The sequence below is a fragment of the Bos indicus x Bos taurus genome, chromosome 13, assembly GCF_003369695.1.
Source record: "Bos indicus x Bos taurus breed Angus x Brahman F1 hybrid chromosome 13, Bos_hybrid_MaternalHap_v2.0, whole genome shotgun sequence".
Lineage (NCBI taxonomy): Eukaryota > Metazoa > Chordata > Mammalia > Artiodactyla > Bovidae > Bos > Bos indicus x Bos taurus.
Genome location: NC_040088.1, coordinates 20,630,323 through 20,648,370, shown reverse-complemented (window position 1 = coordinate 20,648,370; position 18,048 = coordinate 20,630,323). Strand labels below are relative to the sequence as shown.

The window sequence follows — 18,048 nt, the reverse complement described above, 5'->3', positions numbered from 1 at the left end:
TATTTGCATCTTATAAGTAGAGAACACAATGCATATGATAGGAAGAGAAGTTATTCAATGGAGGCCAGAATAGATAACTAGTGGGAAGTTGCTATAATAGCCCTGTGCTCTGTGATAATCTAGAGGAGTGGGATGGGGGTGAAAGGGAGGGAGGCTTAAGAGGGAGGGGATATATATAGTTATGACTGATTCACGTTGTTATATGGCAGTAACCAACACAACAGTGTAAAGCAATTATCCTCCAATTAAACGTAAATAAAATGTTTTTTTAAACTTTAATGTTGAGATCCTGGAGAGAACATCACAGGGTTGTGATGTTGAATTTTGAGAGTTCTTTACATGTCCTGGACACAAGCCCAACTTCAGATTTTCTCCCAATCTGTGCCCACCCCCACCCCATGTGGCCCTGTTTTTCATTCTTTTGCCAAATAAAACTTTGTTCTTCTTTTTCAGAATTGTTCTGGTTATTCTAGTGCTTTGGGTTTTCAATATTAATGATAGAATCAGACTGTCAATTTCTAAGAAAAAGTCTACTGGAATTTTTCTTGGGATTGCAATTTGTAAGGAATGCATTTCTTAACAATATTGCACCTTCCAACCCATGAACACGTGTCTCTCCATTTTTTTTTTAAGGTCTGCTTTGATTTATGTCATCAACTCTGTAGTTTTTGACACAAAGACTATTCAGGAACAGGTTTTGAGGGATTTATACCTAAGTAGCTTATTTTTTGTGCTACTGTAAAATATAGTCTTCATTTTAATATACAGCTCTTAATTGTCAATATACAAATGCAATTGATGTTTGTAGTTTCACCTTCTATCCTATTGTCGACTTAAAAAAAATGCACAACATGAGAGTTGCAAGTTAAGTTTTATTTGGGGCAATATGAGAACTGCAGCCCAGGAGACAGCACCTCAGATAACTCTGAGAGACTGTTCCAAACAGGGTAGAGGGGAAGGACAATATATATGTGATTTTGGTAAAGGGGGACTACATGAAATCAAGCACGTCTATTTCTTAGAAAGCTTCTTGTGGCCACCTGTTGCAAAGAGCCAACTCTTTGGAGAAGACCCTGATGCTGGGAAAGACTGAGGGCAGGTGGAGAAGGGGGCGACAGAGGATGAGATGGTTGGATGGCATCACCTACTCAATGGACATGAGTTTGAGCAAATTCTGGTAGATAGTGAAGGACAAGGCAGCCTGGCGTGCTGCAGTCCACGGGGCCACAAAGAGTTGGACACGACTTAGCAACTGAACAACAACAGTAATCAAAGAATATACTTTGATTTTTTTAAGTTTGTTTTATGGACCAGAATATAGTCTGTTGGTGAATGCTTCATACAATCTTGGAAACACTGCATTCTACTGTTGCTGGGTAGATTGTCCTGTACAGGTCAGTTGGTTCAAATCAGTTGGAAGTGTTGTTCAGCTTCTCTATGTGTTTGATTTTTCTGTGTACTTTTTCCATCAACTGAAAGAAGAATGTTGGTTAATCATTGGTTAACTTGTTAGTTAATCAAAGAAATCTCCAAATGTAATTGTGGGTTTCTCTATTTCTCTTTTCATTTCTGTCAGATTTTCCTTCATGTGATCTGTTGTTAGATATAGACATGTTTAGGATTACTATGGCTTCTAGGTAAACTGACTCTTCTATTATTATATAATGTCTCTCTTGATCCCTGATACAATATCTTGTTCTAAAATTTACATTGGTTTGATATTAAGATAGCCCCTATAGCCATACATATATATTTCCTAATCTTTCAAATTTTTCTTTTTAATCACACTTATACATGCCCACAGTTTAATGTCCTTCAGACACTGGTTGCATCCCCAAGCTGTTATCTGTGCTTCTGACCAACCAGCTACAAACTGAAGGTTCCCATGACCCCCTTCCTTAGGTTTGATTAACCGGCTAGCACAGCTCACTGAATTTAAAGTAACTCAGTTCATAAACTCAGTTTACAAAAGGATATGATAAAGGATACAGATGAACAGCCAGATGAAGAGATGCAGGGCAAAGTCTGGGATGGTCCCAAGCCCAGGAGCTTCTGTTCCTGTGGATCTGGGGTGCATCAGCCTCCTGATGTAAATCTGTTCACCAACCTAGAAGCTCTCCAAATCCTGTACTTCTGGGATTGTATAGGAGGCTCCTCAATTTGGCATGATCAATCATTAACTTCATTTCCAGTCCATCTCCCTTCTCTCGAGGATGGAAGGTGAGGCTGAAATTTCCAACCTTCTAATCACGGCTTGGTCTTTCTGGTGGCCAACTCCTATCCAGAAACCACCCAGGAGCCACCATCCAGTGTCACTTCATTAGAACAAAAGACGCTCTTATCGCATTTATCACTTAGGAATTTACAAGGGTTTTAGGAGCTCTGTGCCAGGAATTGGAGGCAGAGACCAATATACCTATTTTATATTATCTCATGAGCTCAAATGAAGCCCATTTATCCAGTCCTCTAGCCAGAATAATGGAGAAGGGAATGGCCACCCACTTCAGTATTCTTGCCTGAAGAATCTCATGGACTGAGGAGCCTGATGGGCTACAATCCATGGGGTCACAAAGAGTTGGACACGACTGAGTGACTAACCCTTTCACTTTCACATGACTTGGCTTCCATGGTGGCTCAGACAGTAAAGTATCTGCCTGCAATGTGGGCGACTAGGTTTGATCCCTGGGTTGGGAAGATCCCCTAGAGAAGGAAATGGCAACCCACTCTAGTATTCTTGCCTGGAGAATTCTATGGACAGTACAGTCCATGGGGTCGCAAAGAGTCAAACACAACTGGGCAACTAACACTTTCACTTTCAGCCAGAATATAGAGGAAATCTTACGGAGATTTTGTAGTCCAATGTGCTGCACACTTTCAGCACAGGGGCTCCCCAGGAATCAAAGAAGAAAACCTAAGGGAAAAAAGGAAGTTTATGCCTGAAAAACTTTACCTCCTTCCCTTACCTATTATTATTTACTCTCAGAGCTTTGGGGTATTTTCCTTTTATATTCTGTTCAGAGATTTAAATTGTGATTAGTGGGCAATATAGCAGGTGGTTGGCTTACATCATCTTGGCTCATGCATAGCCAAAGAGCTCATGAGTTCTTCGTCAAGACAGACCACATGCTGTGACATAAAACAATACTCAATGAATGCAAAAAGTTTAAATACATAACCACAATATCATTAGTTAAAAATCAGTAACAGATCGATACATTAGGAGACATGAGGATGATTCTAAATTAGACTACAAACCTCTAAGTAACTCAAGGGACAATGAAAGCAAAAGGAGAATTGGAAATGTTTAATTTTTTAATTGTTTTATTAATTTATTTTTGGCTGCACTGGGTCTTCGTTGCAGCATCCACGGGCTTCTCTTGTTGCAATGCACAGGCTCAGTAGTTGCAGCACACAGGCTTAGCTGTCCCGAGGCATGTGGGATCTCAGTTTTCTGACCATTGGAAGGTGGATTCTTAACACTGGACCACCAGGGAAATCCCTGGAAATTTTTATAACAGAGTAGTAATGAAAAGACAACATACCAAGAATCAAAGGTAACACTTGCCAATATAGTCCTCCCTTACAGTCATTCTACCCCTCTTCTCTCCTCTAGGACTAGGACTTCTGGGATCCAATAGAGAAAACAGAGGGAGGTGGCAGCATTTGCATCAGAACTGGGGTCTAAAAAACATTAAATCCAGTGTCATAAGTGAAAACCCCAGAAAAAATAACTCATACAAAAATGAATTTAGAGAGAGAGAGAGACAATTGGAAACAGGATGCCCCCAAGTTGACCTGGTTCATTGTGACATCATCATATAGAAGCCGTCAAGGGCTGGCACTTACCCAGCCTCCTGTGGGGCTAAGTCTCAGCCAGACTGGAAAGGGCCTACCCTCCAAGAGTCAGCAGGTCAAATCACTGAGAGCTTGAGAACAACCGCATCCTTGTGTCCCGCCTGATAAACCTCATCTGAGTGAAACACCTCCCATGGATCCTGGATTAGCAGAATTCAAAGACTGCCACATCTCCTAAAGTTCAAGGAGAGAGAGACAAGGAGCAGGAGGCCCCATCAGAGGTTGCATTCCGGATATGCCCCTTCCAGAACATGGGGTTGGGTTCATTCTTTGGCTCCAAAGAATCACTGGAAACACTGAAATCAAAGTTCACACCCACCAACAGATGTCACAGATTTTCACGTAAAAGGTGGTTCCATTTCCCTCAAAGGTCCAAGAAAAATAAGAGCCAGGACAGTCGGTTCTGTCTTCTGCTATCATCGGGTACACCTTCTGCCCTCTGAGAAAAGGTCAGCTGTCATTTGTTCTAGGCATCGACATTTCAGCGAAGACGAAAATGGGATCTTTGGCAACTGGAACTGGAGCTGAGGTTCACAGTTCGAGAACATACTATGGAGGTTGGAGGGGCCCTGCAGCAAAATGCTGAGCCTGCCTGAAAGCAGGGCCCCAGCCCAATCCCCACCCCAGCCCCCACTCTCCACTTCAGGCATTGAGTCCAAATCAGCCCCCATCCCATGAGTCCAAATCACCCCCTCTCCCCGACTCTTACATTGTAAAGCTGTGGGAACACCATGGCATGATCATGTCAGGATGCACTCAATCAATCACAGAACATGGAGTGCTAGGAACCTAACAGATGACTGGGGCTTCTCTAAAATACAGAAGAAGCCTGACACCCACGGCATAGGCATAGAATTGAGGGAGCCATTAAATGAGATAATAAGTGAGAAGAAGTCTGGGCTGCTGCTGCTGCTGCTGCTGCTAGAGACTGGAAAATCCTGAATACAGACGAGCACTAGAGCAGGCTCTTGACACCCTTCAAGCCTCATTCCTGGGGTAATTAGGGAAAGGAAAGGGAGCTGAGCAAATCAGGTAATGACCCTGCTTGAAGTTCTCCTGAAAAAGCAGTTCTAGCTCAGGGTAGCACGGAGCACGCCTCTGGGCCGAGGCTCATATTTGTTTCCCTTCACTGGTGTCCAGCGCAGGAGTAAAACCTATACTTGTCTCCCGGGGCAGTTTTCTCTGCCTTCAGCCAGGAATCTTTCCTCCCACCTCTTGAACTAGTCAAGTTCTTACCCATGTCAGGTTCTTTGTACTTTTCCAAGCCCCAGACCTCTGCAGGCCTGGACCCCTCATATTTCCCCCATCAGGGATAAAATGTCACTCATCACCTGACACCCTGTCCAAAGAGAACTCACTCCCTCTCTCCATCTTTTTTTTTTTTAATATCACTATCAGAAGTCAACCTATTAACAGTGTCCCCCACTAAGGTGTGAGCTCCGTGAAGGAGAACCTGTGTGTCTGGCCCACGACCTAGTCCCCACAGCCTACCGCAGTACATGGCAAAGAGAAAGTACTCAGTGATATCCACCGAATGAACGCAGGCATGAACACAGGCCAAGGGTCACTGAGAGCATCACACTTTTCTTCAGGGACAGGAAAGAACTCACTGACGATCCCATCTCCCTGGCTCACAGCAGAAAGTAACAGTGGGTTTGGGGGGAGATTTGATATCTATTAATAGCAAGAAGATTTGAGTTCAGATCCTAAATCAGCTGGACTTCTTGGTGTCCTGAGGCACATACATAACCTCCTCTCTAGAACTCAGTGTTCCATCTGCAAAAAAAAAAAACAAAAAACAAGGGCATGGAATGGGCTAGACCAGTGGTTCTCAAACCTGGGCCACTCGCCTGGACCATTTGTGGAGGCTTTTTCAACAAATTTCTTCAACTCAACCCTGACTTATTAAAGTATTTAAGAGTTAGGGAAGGGAGGATCCAAGAATTAAAACTTTTAACAATGACCCCCACCCCCAGATGATAATGATCCCTGCAGGGACAGCCGGTTTTCTCCACTAGGAAAAGAGGGCAGGGCCAGGCCCACACCTGCCCTGAAGACTCCCAGAGAACCTTCCAGATGCTCTGCCCAATGCAATCCCAACTAGTGAAGCTTCCAGAACCAGCTTCATTTGCTTCAGACCCTGATCCATGATCATCCACTCATCTGTGGGTAGGTTGGCGAGTGTCAGTCTCTCTCACTTGGACCATCAGCTCCATTAGGGCTGGGACCCTGTGAGTTGTACACCCTTCTACCGCCTCCAGGAAGAGTGTATATGTGTTAGTCGCTCAGTCGTGTTTGATTCTTTGCAACCCCATGGACTGTAACAGCCTTCCAGGCTCCTCTGACCATGGAATTCTCCAGGCAAGAATACTGGAATGGGTAGCCATTCCCTTCTCCAGGATCTTCCTGACCCAGGGATCGAACCCAGATCTCCCGCATTGCAGACAGACTCTTTACTGTCTGAGCCACCAGGGAAGCCCCCAGGAACAGTGCCTGGTACAATATATATTTGTGGCAATATAGGAATGAGTGAGCACACAGGTCCTTTATGGTAGACAGCTGAGAGGCCTAGAGAGGCAAATATACTCAGAGAATCTCCAGGAGAGGGCTCACCATGATGTTACTACCCAGCTCAGTTGGACTCAGAGCCCTTTATCATGAAGCAGCAGATAATTAGCATGTTACAGGGGACAAAGACTGCCCAGTGAGGGGCACGTAAGAGGCAGACAATACTAGATGAGTGCAGGGGAATTTCATGTGGCTGGAGAGCTGCTTAAACCCAAGAGAGAGGGACCGTCTAATCCCTTTGAACTGAATTCTTAACCCAGACTCTTTTTTTTTTAATTAAAAAATTTTTTATTTATTTCTTGGTTGTGCTGGGTCTTCACTGCTGCATGTGGGCTTTCAATAGTTGTGGTGAGCAGGGGCCACTCCCTACTTGTGGCGCACAGCCTTCTCTGAGGGGGCTCTCTTGTTGAGGAGCACAGGCTCTAGAGTGCAGGCTCAGTAGCTGTGGCCCACGGGCGGGGTTGCGCCGAGGCATGTGATACCTTCTGGGACCAGGGATCAAACCCAAGCTCCCTAGAGCCCCTGCTCCGCAGCAAGAGATGCTACAGCAATGAGCATCCCATGCACTGCCACTAAAGAGTAGCTCCCACTTGCTGCAACCAGAGAAAAGCCCAGACAAAAAAAGATAATTAAATGTAAAAAAATTTTTAAAGCTAACAGGCCTGTGAAGATTAAAAAGAAGGGAACAGTTACTTGGCCTGCAGAACATCTCAGAAAGACACAGACATCAAAACCATTAGCAGGTGCTGATCTTGGAAGTCAGCCTGTATCACATCACCCTTATCAGTAGGCTTGGATGGTGTCCCTACATGTCCAAAGACTTTTCCGAGAGACACTGGTCTATAAAAATGGGATGGCGCTTTTCCTCTGACAGATCGGAGGCAGAAGCAGGAGTAAGGCACCTCCTGAAAACTTGTGCCCACCAACACCAACCGATCGGCACCGGACGAGGTAAGAACTCTCAATAAACAATACACAAGAGAAAAGGTCAAAACTCCAGGAGGGAAACAAGCATAGGCCAGCTCGTCAAAGGATAGATGACTTGGGTTCTGTGTTTTGAATCTCTTTCGCCATACCACTTTCCGGCTAAAACGTACATTACTCTGCCTAGCGCAGTAGGTGTTAACAGGGGCCTGTTAGGCAACTGCTTTTAAAAAAATGGGAGATTTATTACTAGAATTATCAGCAGGCTCCTCTCAAGACAATGTCTAACAATACTGCCATCAACTCAGTCACAGGCACAGAATTTCTTATTTTTCCCTCACAAGACACTTACATGTTTCCTGAGACACTAATTCTAACTCCTCACTGATGAGGATAAAATTAAAAAATAATGAAGAGGTGAGTTTTTTCAAAAGCCAAACTTATCCAATGTGAAAGATTGTCAGTGGATTCCGAAATGTCCTTCCCAACATTTCTGCAATAGCAGTTCTTCCTATGGTGTTAGTAAATAACAGGCAGCTTGACTTGGGCAATGCCAGCACATGGCGAAAATTGACAAGCCCAATTTTACAAAACTTGACTGATTAGGAAATCCAAACAGAGAGGAGCTCAGAGTCTACTTGCTTCACTGAGGGGAAAGGCCCCAAGACACAAACCTCCATGTTACCTAAAACATGAGCAAAGGAAAAGACAATAGACTCCTGGGAACAGAGGAATCTGACCAGCAGGGGAGGGAAGTAATCTCCACTGGGTCACACAGCTGAGCTCAGAGTCAAAAAGGGCTCTCCTGCCTGGGTCTAGACCCTGCCTTCTCATTAGCACTGAGGCTCCTCCGCTGCAGAGGATGATAATAATATTGTCTGGTGCCAGATTCGCTGGGAGAATTGTTGCAGATGAAGGGCTTAACACAACTGACCAGTATGAACATGAACCAATACTCACTAAGGAAATACCTATGGACACATCCCAAGAAGTAGAGTGGAGACTTACGCAGCTTACACATTCACAGTCACTAAGGCTGCTCAACGTCAGCCAAGAGGAAGATGCCCCACAGCCAATGGTCAGCGGGAACATCCAGTGCCCTGCCCACAGGAGGGCCCCAAGAAGTGGATGAATAGGTTAACTTAGTCATTCAATACACACAGGTGAGCTTCCTACATTATGGCTGCCACCAATATCATAGTGTGGACTGACCAGTGCCACCATCAGACAAAGCCAGCGGCTCTCCCAGAACAAGGGAATGGGCTTTAAAAAGAGAGAAGCCCCGAAATGGTCTCACTCATAGGGAGATGACTCCGGCCTTGGTACACTGAGCTAACACGCTAGGATAGCCCAGTGACCAAGTGAGTGGAGGCTGCCAAGCCGAGGGCTGATTCCTGGGGTGGTTTAGTCCTGATCAGGCAAAACTACCAGCTGGGGGCAGACAGTGGGTAAAGGTGAGCATACTGGCCACTCTGTAAACACGAGTTTCACCAAGTAAAAAATAAGAACACAGGCCTTCCATCTCAGCACTGTGCGGAGTTTAGAGCAACTGACATCCATTCACACTCCACAAAGGGACTGGCATGTGATAAGCTCACATCAACAAGGACACTGCTATACATTAGCTGCCTGAAAACAAGGAGAGACCTTGACTACCACAGGAGTGACAACACTCGCAGCTTGATCATTCAAAACACTTGAGTTCCCCAGCTGGTGACTCAGATCACTGAAAGGCTATTTGAATCCGGAAGACTGGTAGGAGAATGTGGGACCGTACAGTTAAGATCTGGGCAGGGCATGGCCTGTACTTAAAGGGTGCCACCAGCCCATAGACACCTCTGCGCAAAGTTAAATAAGCTGTAGAAAAAGGGGCCCTTCCTCAAGATACTGACTGTCATGGGCTAAAACGCCATCCCTCGAATACGGTATACTGATCAGAATATTGACAATGTGAGTGGCACCTTCCTATAAGAGCTAGGACCCTGGCATGTGCACAACCAATACAAATATACTGGCAGCCCTGTGGTCCACTGGGAATGTGGTGTCTGACTAAGCCTTCCTTTGCAGGTATCGGCCACAAGATGCTGACCCTGTGGGCCTTGGCCATCATGCTAGCCATCCAGGCAGGAGCGCTTGACCTATCGACCTCACCTTCACAGGTGGGAGCCCCTCCTGACAAAATAACCTCTAGGCTTCCCGTTCATTTCCCGATCAGTGTGCCTGACCCACAAGTCCCCAGAATTTCCTCAATCAGAAAAGGCTCTCTACCTCCAAGACGTGCAGCTGGGACCTCAGGAGCCAGATGTTCACCCGTGGCCAAATACCTTGTGTCTAGCAGCAAACTCAATGACTGTAAGTAAGATTCGTTTTACCTGCACAGCTTTGACTTTCTACCCCTTCACACATGCTTTTCATCTCCAAGCCCAAAGGCTAGTTACACCTTCTGGACAGGTGATTCTGAAATAAGAGGTGATAGCCGTATCACCTTTGGGGCTTATTACCAATCAGCTGCCTGGACCCCACTCACAGACATTCTGGTGCAGCAGTACCGCCGCGGGCCGGAGGGCAGTTCAGACAGTGCTACACGTGACAGTTGTAACCCATCAAACAGCGACTTGGTGGTAGAGGCTGTTAATTTCACTGTCAGACATAAAAAAAAAAACCTTAAAAGATATGAATATAGAATTAACACCCTTGTGGGGGCTTCCCTGGTAGCTCAGTGGTAAAGAATCTGCCAGCCAATGCAGGAGATGTGGGTTGGATTCCTGGGTCAGGAAGATCCCCTGGAGAAGGAAACAGCAACCCACTCCAGTATTCTTGAGTCGGAAATCCCATGGACAGAGAAGCCTGCCAGGGTTACATTCCAAGGGGCCTCAAAAGAGTCAGAGAAGACTTAGTGACTAAACAACAGCAACACGCTTGTACCCACCACTGAGACGGAGGAATAAAACGGGCCATAGGACTGAAGACCCCTAGGCTCCTACTGGGGCTGCACTGCTCCACCCTCCATCTCCTCTCCTGAGAAGGCCTCTGGCCTGATTCTTTTCCTCCTGCCATTTCTTTATATTTTATGACGTGGATATTCCTTCTCAAGATAAATACTTGCACTAAGTGCTATAAAGTTTTCTAAAGGTGACCTGCTTGCACTGTCTCTCAAACCTAAACGTTTCTGAGGTAGTTCATTCGTGCTGTAATGAGAAATTCTGGTCCGTTCACTTTTGCTGCAGTATTGTACCCAGTGAATCCTCCATGATTCATGCAGCTAGTCGATTTCCTTTTAAAAACAAAATTGCAGTATAGTTGATACAATGTTTTAGGTGTACAGAAAAATGATTCAGTTTCTTATATATATATTTTTCATATTCTTTGCTATTATGGTTTATCATAAGGTTTATCATAAGATATTGGCTTCCCTGGTGGCTCAGATGGTAAAGACTCTGTCCGCAATGCAGGAGACCTGGGTTCAATCCCTGGGTTGGAAAGATCCCCCGGAGAAGGAAACAGCTACCCACTCCAGTATTCTGGCCTGGAGAATTCCATGGTCTGTACAGTGCATGCGGTCGCGAAGAATTGGACACAACTGAGCCACGATCATTTTCACTTTCATAAGACACTGAATATAGTTCCCTGTTGTATACAACAAGCCCATGTTGTCTGTCCTTTCCCCCACCCACTTGGTAACCATAGGTTTGTTTTCTAAGCCTGTAAGTCCAGTTCTTTTTTGTAAATATTAAGTATGTTCACTTGTATCATTTTTTTAGATTCCACATATAAGTGATATCATGCATTTGTCTTTGTCTTACTTCAGTTAGTTTGATAATCTCTAGATCCATCTGTGTTGCTGCAAGTGGCATTATTTCATTCTTTTTTATGGCTAAGATTCCATTGTGTGTGTGTGTGTGTGTGTGCATGTGTGTACCACATCTTCTTTATTCATCTGTCAATGGACATTAGGGTCACTTCCATGTCTTAGCTATTATAAATATTGCTGCTATGAACATTGGGGTGCCATGTGTCTTTTTGGTTTTTTGTTCGCTTGCTTGTTTTAATTTCCATTTCTTATTTATTTGGTTGTGCCAGGCCTTAGCTGTGGCACACGGGATCTTCAGTCTTCACTGCACCATGCACAATCTTTAGTTGCAGCGTGTGACCTCTTAGACACAGCATGTGGGATTTAGTTCCCCAACCAAGGATCAAACCTGGGCCCCCTGCATTGGGACTGGGGAGTCTTAGCCACTGGACCACAGGGAAGTCCCAGCATGTATCTTTTTCTTTTTTCTTTTTTCTTCTTTCTCCCAAATCTTCCCACCCTCTCCCTCTCCCACAGAGTCCATAAGCCTGTTCTATACATCAGTGTCTCTTTTGCTGTCTCGTATACAGGGTTATCGTTACCATCTTTCTAAATTCCATATATATGCATTAGTATACTGTATTGGTGTTTTTCCTTCTGGCTTACTTCACTCTGTATAATAGGCTCCAGTTTCATCCACCTCATCAGAACTGATTCAAATGTATTCTTTTTAATGGCTGAGTAATACTCCATTGTGTATATGTACCACAGCTTTCTTATCCATTCATCTGCTGATGGACATCTAGGTTGCTTCCATGTCCTGGCTATTATAAACAGTGCTGCGATGAACACTGGGGTACACGTGTCTCTTTCCCTTCTGGTTTCCTCAGTGTGTATGCCCAGCAGTGGGATTGCTGGATCATAAGGCAGTTCTCTTTCCAGTTTTTTAAGGAATCTCCACACTGTTCTCCATAGTGGCTGTACTAGTTTGCATTCCCACCAACAGTGTAAGAGGGTTCCCTTTTCTCCACACCCTCTCCAGCATTTATTGCTTGTAGACTTTTGGATCGCAGCCATTCTGACTGGTGTGAAATGGTATCTCATAGTGGTTTTGATTTGCATTTCTCTGATAATGAGTGATGTTGAGCATCTTTTCATGTGTTTGTTAGCCATCTGTATGTCTTCTTTGGAGAAATGTCTATTTAGATCTTTGGCCCATTTTTTGATTGGGTCATTTATTTTTCTGGAGTTGAGCTGTAGGAGTTGCTTGTATATTTTTGAGATTAGTTGTTTGTCAGTTGCTTCATTTGCTATTATTTTCTCCCATTCTGAAGGCTGTCTTTTCACCTTGCTAATAGTTTCCTTTGATGTGCAGAAGCTTTTAAGTTTAATTAGGTCCCATTTGTTTATTTTTGCTTTTATTTCAGCATGTATCTTTTTTAATTAGTGTTTCTGTCTTTTCTGGATATATGCCCAGGAGTAGAACCGATGGGTGAAATGGTAACTCTATTTTTAGTTTCTTAAAGAAACTCCATACTGCTCTCCACAGTGGCTGCATCAATTTACATTCCCACCAACAGTGGAGGAGGATTCCCTTTTCTCTACACCCTCTCCAGCATTTATTATTAAATGTAAAAGTCTACATTTATAAATGTAGACTTTTTGATGCTGGCCATTCTGATTGGTGTGAGGTGCAGAACCACACGGATGGAGAACAGGAGATCCAGATCAGCGAGCTCCATTACCTCCCTAGCCACCTCCTGCCCTACACAGCACTTAAAATCAGTGCTCGCTCACTTGGCCTGCCCCCAGGGAATCGTGCTGCAGGTTCCATCATATACCCCTGGTACCCCTGAGGCAAAACTGGGCCTCAGAAAAGAGAAGAGCCTGCCCCAGGCCACTTGGCCTTCAAGGGGCAGAACCTAGACTATATGTATATACTCTGGACTGCTAGGCTCAAAAGCTAAACTAGGTCCTTTCATGCCATGCTCAAATTGCTTTAGAGTAACATACTCAATACCAGGTTGGTCTCAGGTAGGTGCTGCTGCTGCTGCTAAGTCGCTTCAGTCGTGTCTGACTCTGTGTGACCCCATAGATGGCAGCCCACCAGGCTTCCCCATCCCTGGGATTCTCCAGGAAGAAACACTGGAGTGGGTTGCCATTTCCTTCTCCAATGCATGAAAGTGAAAAGTGAAAGTGAGGCCACTCAGTCATGTCTGACTCGTAGCGACCCCATGGACTGCAACCCACCAGGCTCCTCCATCCATGGGATTTTTCAGGCAAGAGTACTGGAGTGTGCTGCCATTGCCTTCTCTGCAGGTAGGTGCTAGTAGAGGCTAACTCCTAAGAGGGGACAGGTATGTTTCTGGAACACCAGGCTGTCCTTGTGGGGAGCAGTGGCAGGAATTGATATTTCGGGGAGGCATGATATTAAATGCCTATGGGTCCCACAACTCAATGGTGCTGGCTCTCCAGCTGGAAAGCTTCCTCTGGCTGAACCGGCTGGGCAGCTAGCAGCAGGATCATTTCTCTCGACCCTTTTCAGATCTGAATGCCACCCTGACCCCGAAGATAGAGAACATGCTGAAGTGCGAGGAGATAAATCTGGCCGGTGTGTTGGGAGAAGTGATATCCACAGTGTCCAACTCTGGCCTGCTGTCTGTGTTAGATCTTACTTCATCCCTTGATATCCTTGGAGGTGGTGGCCTTGGTGGTATTCTGGGAAGGGGGAGCAGCAACAAGTCCCCAAAGCATCCCCAGTCATTGCTCTCAGAAGCCACTGGTGCTGTCAGTGACCTCGGCCAGGGGGCTCTGGGCAGTCTGCCACTCCTTGGTGGAGAGAATGCTGTCAAAGAACTTGTTGACAGCACTGGTCTCTTGACTGGTGACAAACTCAAAGAAACCACTGAGGGCATACTGAACAGTGTGGTGCCAAAAGACATCAACAGTGCGCTCACTGGCCTGCTGGGAAATATCGACTTGGAAGATCTCTTGTTAGGGTAAGTGCTTCCTTGACCCTAATGTCTGGCACAAGACAAAAGCTACTGTTTGGAGATACCAATGTTCAGCCCCCAAAAGGGCAACCACGTTTTCATGAAGCAATATTTTAACTCGGTGCTGAAAGGCTATCCTTTTGGGGGGAAATATGATCAAGATTTGTTGACCTTAAAGAACTGGGCCACCTTTTTTTTGAGAGTGGCAGTGATGTCTGTGGAACTGCCCCCAAGAGCCAGAGCTATTATGTTTAAAAAAAAAAAAAAAAGGAAGGAGGAAAGAACCAAGTGGGTAAGGGGGCTGGGGAGTCCCAGAGATAGATGGGTGGGTAGGTTGTTAACTGCCTGCTTCAAAGGTGTTTCTCTTGTTACCCAGACTGATTCCTTGAGCCAGGACTGACACTTATACTTGATGCTGTCACTTTACAGATTAGAGGTTGAAAAAGTGACTGTGGAGAACATGACGTCAACCATGACAGGCAATGGGATCCTTGTCCACGCCGTGACTACTGCCTTCATAGGTGGAAACGGGTGAGCCTATTTCCAAATCAGTCAGCTGGGACAGGCTGGACTAGTGACTTAAGATCTAGTGTCCAAGAGCCAAGCAGAGACAACAACGAGTAAGGCAGGATGGTTGAGGATGGAGCGAAAGGGGCACCAGGCCCAGCTGCCTCTCTCCTCCGGCCCCGAGGAGCAAGGTGGCAACATAACACCACAGCACCCCACTCTCAAATAGTACTAAAATAAAAGCCAGAAATCCAGATCTCCATGTGAAATCTGCATAATTTGATAGATGAGCAATGAAGACAGAAACCATGGAGAACTCATTTCATATCAACATGTACACTGGTCTTAGGGGAAATTCAGTTCAGTTCAGTCGCTCAGTCGTGTCCAACTCCTTGTGACGCCATGAACTGCAGCACGCCAGGCCTCCCTGTCCATCACCAACTCCCAGAGTTCACTCAAACTCACGTCCATCGAGTCGGTGATGCCATCCAGCCATCTCATTCTCTGTCGTCCCCTTCTCCTCCTGCCCCCAATCCCTCCCAGCATCAGAGTCTTTTCCAATGAGTCAACTCTTCACATGAAGTAGCCAAAGTACTGGAGTTTCAGCTTTAGCATCACTCCTTCCAAAGAACACCCAGGACTGATCTCCTTTAGAATGGACTGGTTGGATCTCCAAATATGCCTTCCAAATAACCTTGACCCTCCAAGGAGAGTCAACTCACTCTACAAACACTTTGCTAGGAAGCTGAGAGGAAACAGAGATGGTTAAAATGCCCTCAGGAAACTAGAGATTTAAACACGCATGCGTATACACATTCGCTCATCCACCTAATGGGTAGTTAATAACCGCTGCTCTGTACCAGATGCTGTGTTGGGAGAGGGAAGACTAAAGGCAGGCGGTCCCTGCCTTCAGTGGATGTCAACATTTGGGGGAGGGACAGGTTAACAGAGGAGGCCCAGGGCACCCAGGAAGATGTGAGAGGGGCAAGGGAATCCACACTGGGAAGGAGATTTCTTGGACTAATATATTCATATCCCTGATACTTATCACTGATTAAGCTCCAGCCAGGCCCTTAACTGAGGTAGTCTGAACTCATGAAGCCTCTTGACAACCTCATCAGGAAAGCAGTCCTGTTTCTAAACTAGAAAACCAGTTTAAACTAGGAAAACCAGTTATAAACCTTGCTCAAAGTCCCTCAACCAAACGACGGCAGTGACAGGATTTGAGCCCAGGTGTTCAGCTTCCAGAGTCCATATCTGTGACCACTACAGTTAACAGTGTCAGGGAGAACCATCTATCTTCTCCAAAATATCTGACTCAAAGAAGACCAGGCTCTGGAAAACTGTGGGTTTTTCCTGTCCGTTGTCACCCACACAACAGACAAGTGGGAGTGCTGGGCACAAAAGTGAACTTGTAATGGGCATCTTGTTACCAGTCAGCCTGGTGCCACCCAACAAAAAAAGACCCTTGAAGCCTGGTTAGGAGGGTGATTTTGACAATGTTTATTGAATACCTTTGAACCAAGCTCTGAATTCTATGCACAGGAGATTGGTCAACGATGGGGCATACTTATTGGAAAGCACCGAACTTACCCTCACTCAAATAACCTGGTGATTCCCAAAATGCCTATCGCTTGGCTGAGTGACATCTTGCAATGGGACCTGGGTTCACCTGCGTCTTGTTCTCCACAGCCTAGCAGGACCTGTAGTCAGCATACTGGGATTTCAAGTGCATGCAGATGTAACTCTGGAAATTGGAATTTCCAGCAACAACACACAATGTGTCAGCCTCCTAGTCCAGGAGAAGAACATCGAAGTCAAGAACGTCAACCTGCAGATAGCAGAGGTGTATGTGAGACCATTTTTTCTCATTTTCTGGATCAAGTGGTCTGTATGTCAGGATATCCTTGCTTGTACCACACCTAGAGACCAGCTCAGCCAACCCAGTGGTTTGAACCATCAATAAAGGAGGCCCAGAGAAGGGCCTCTGCTTGCAAATGGCCCACTGGGCCTGAGCACAGCCTTCTCTCACTCTGCCTGTGTTCTCTTTGCTAAGCATGCTTTTGTACTCAGTTCTATTTTCCTGCATAAGCAATCCATTCACCTAGATCAAAATTCAAATGACTCAAAAGCCATGCAGTACACGTCTCCCTCTCACCCATATACACCGGCTAATTATCCTTCCTGGAAGCAACCAATGGATCCAATTTTTCCATTGGCTTTCAGAGATATTATTTGCTATGCAACAAACGTGCATGTGTATACACACACAGAAATGGGCTGGTTTATTATATACAATTTTCTGGCCTCTGCTGATATTTTTTAAAATTGCTTGGAATTGGTCATCAGAATATAAATAGCTTCTTGATATTTTATGGCTGTCTAGTACTCCATTATGAAGATACACTATCCCTTACTTAACAGATCCTTATCAAGGAATAATTGGTTTTTTTTCCAGCTACTAACTTTTGTACTCAACCGGTGAATAAGTTCCCAGACAAGTCTGTTTACCACTGTCATGGTATCTGAAGGATAAATTCCTCCCTGTGAGATTGCTGGGTCAGCCCTCTGGCTTTGGTAGTTTTCTTAGGTATTCTTCCATCTTCCTTAGTGACTAAAACTGAAGGCAAAAGAGCTTAGGGAACAAAGTAAATAGCAGGACATCACTGCCATTGGTTCGTCAATGGATGTTGGGCAAATGTTAAGGATCACACAGGTATACATGCGTGATACATGTTCTCCACGTGTATCTTCCCCAGGGTCACAGGTGTCTTGCCTCTGCCTCTGCCCTTGGATGATACCATCTCTCAATTGCTGACAGTAACTATGAACGAGAATGTAAGTCGTGGGACGGGGAGGGCACTGCCTCGGAGGTCTATGTTGCTGGGGGACACAGGAAGAGGCCCTTACCTCAGATACAGTCTGGTGCTAGAGGGACATCAGGCCTCAAGAGGCCTGTTTCTACGGAAGCATCCCCTGCCCCACCCCCAGCCCCAAATACCCCAGTAGCAGGATAGGATAATGCTCCAGGTTGGGGCAGGAGTAGGGGAGGATGAGCTCTGGCAAAAAGGAAACCAGGAAGTAGGACAGGGAGAAGAGGAGGACAGACGGAAGGGGACAGGAGGACAGGACTGCTGCTCTCCCTTGGCAAAGCTAACGATGAGCCCTTTAACAGATTGAAGGATCAAAATCATGTGGCATTGAGCTCAGTGACATCAACGAATGCAAGAACTGTGAGTACAAACACCAGACCCCCGCCCTCCCCAGCGGGGCTGCCCAGGTCAATGGAGGGAGGTGGCCCAGGCTCCTTTGGATCCTATGGTGATAGGAAAGGACGGAGCTGTAAGCTGCATCCCCAAGCACCCAGGCTGGGAATGTGGCAACTTAGCAGCTTCGCTGAACCACAGTGAC

At 45.6% G+C, this 18,048-nt stretch overlaps 1 protein-coding gene across 1 annotated transcript in view; it reads right to left on the bottom strand.

Annotated features, from left to right (window-relative positions):
* Nucleotides 1-3,439: 3,439 nt before the first annotated feature.
* CDK5RAP1 (CDK5 regulatory subunit associated protein 1) overlaps nt 3,440-18,048 on the bottom strand; it is a 62,693-nt gene continuing 48,084 nt past the window's right edge. The window contains exon 15 of the mRNA XM_027558793.1: nt 3,440-4,029. Within this exon, the coding sequence (XP_027414594.1) occupies nt 3,967-4,029 (63 nt within the window). The 3' untranslated portion in view covers nt 3,440-3,966. The remainder of the gene's footprint in view (nt 4,030-18,048) is intronic.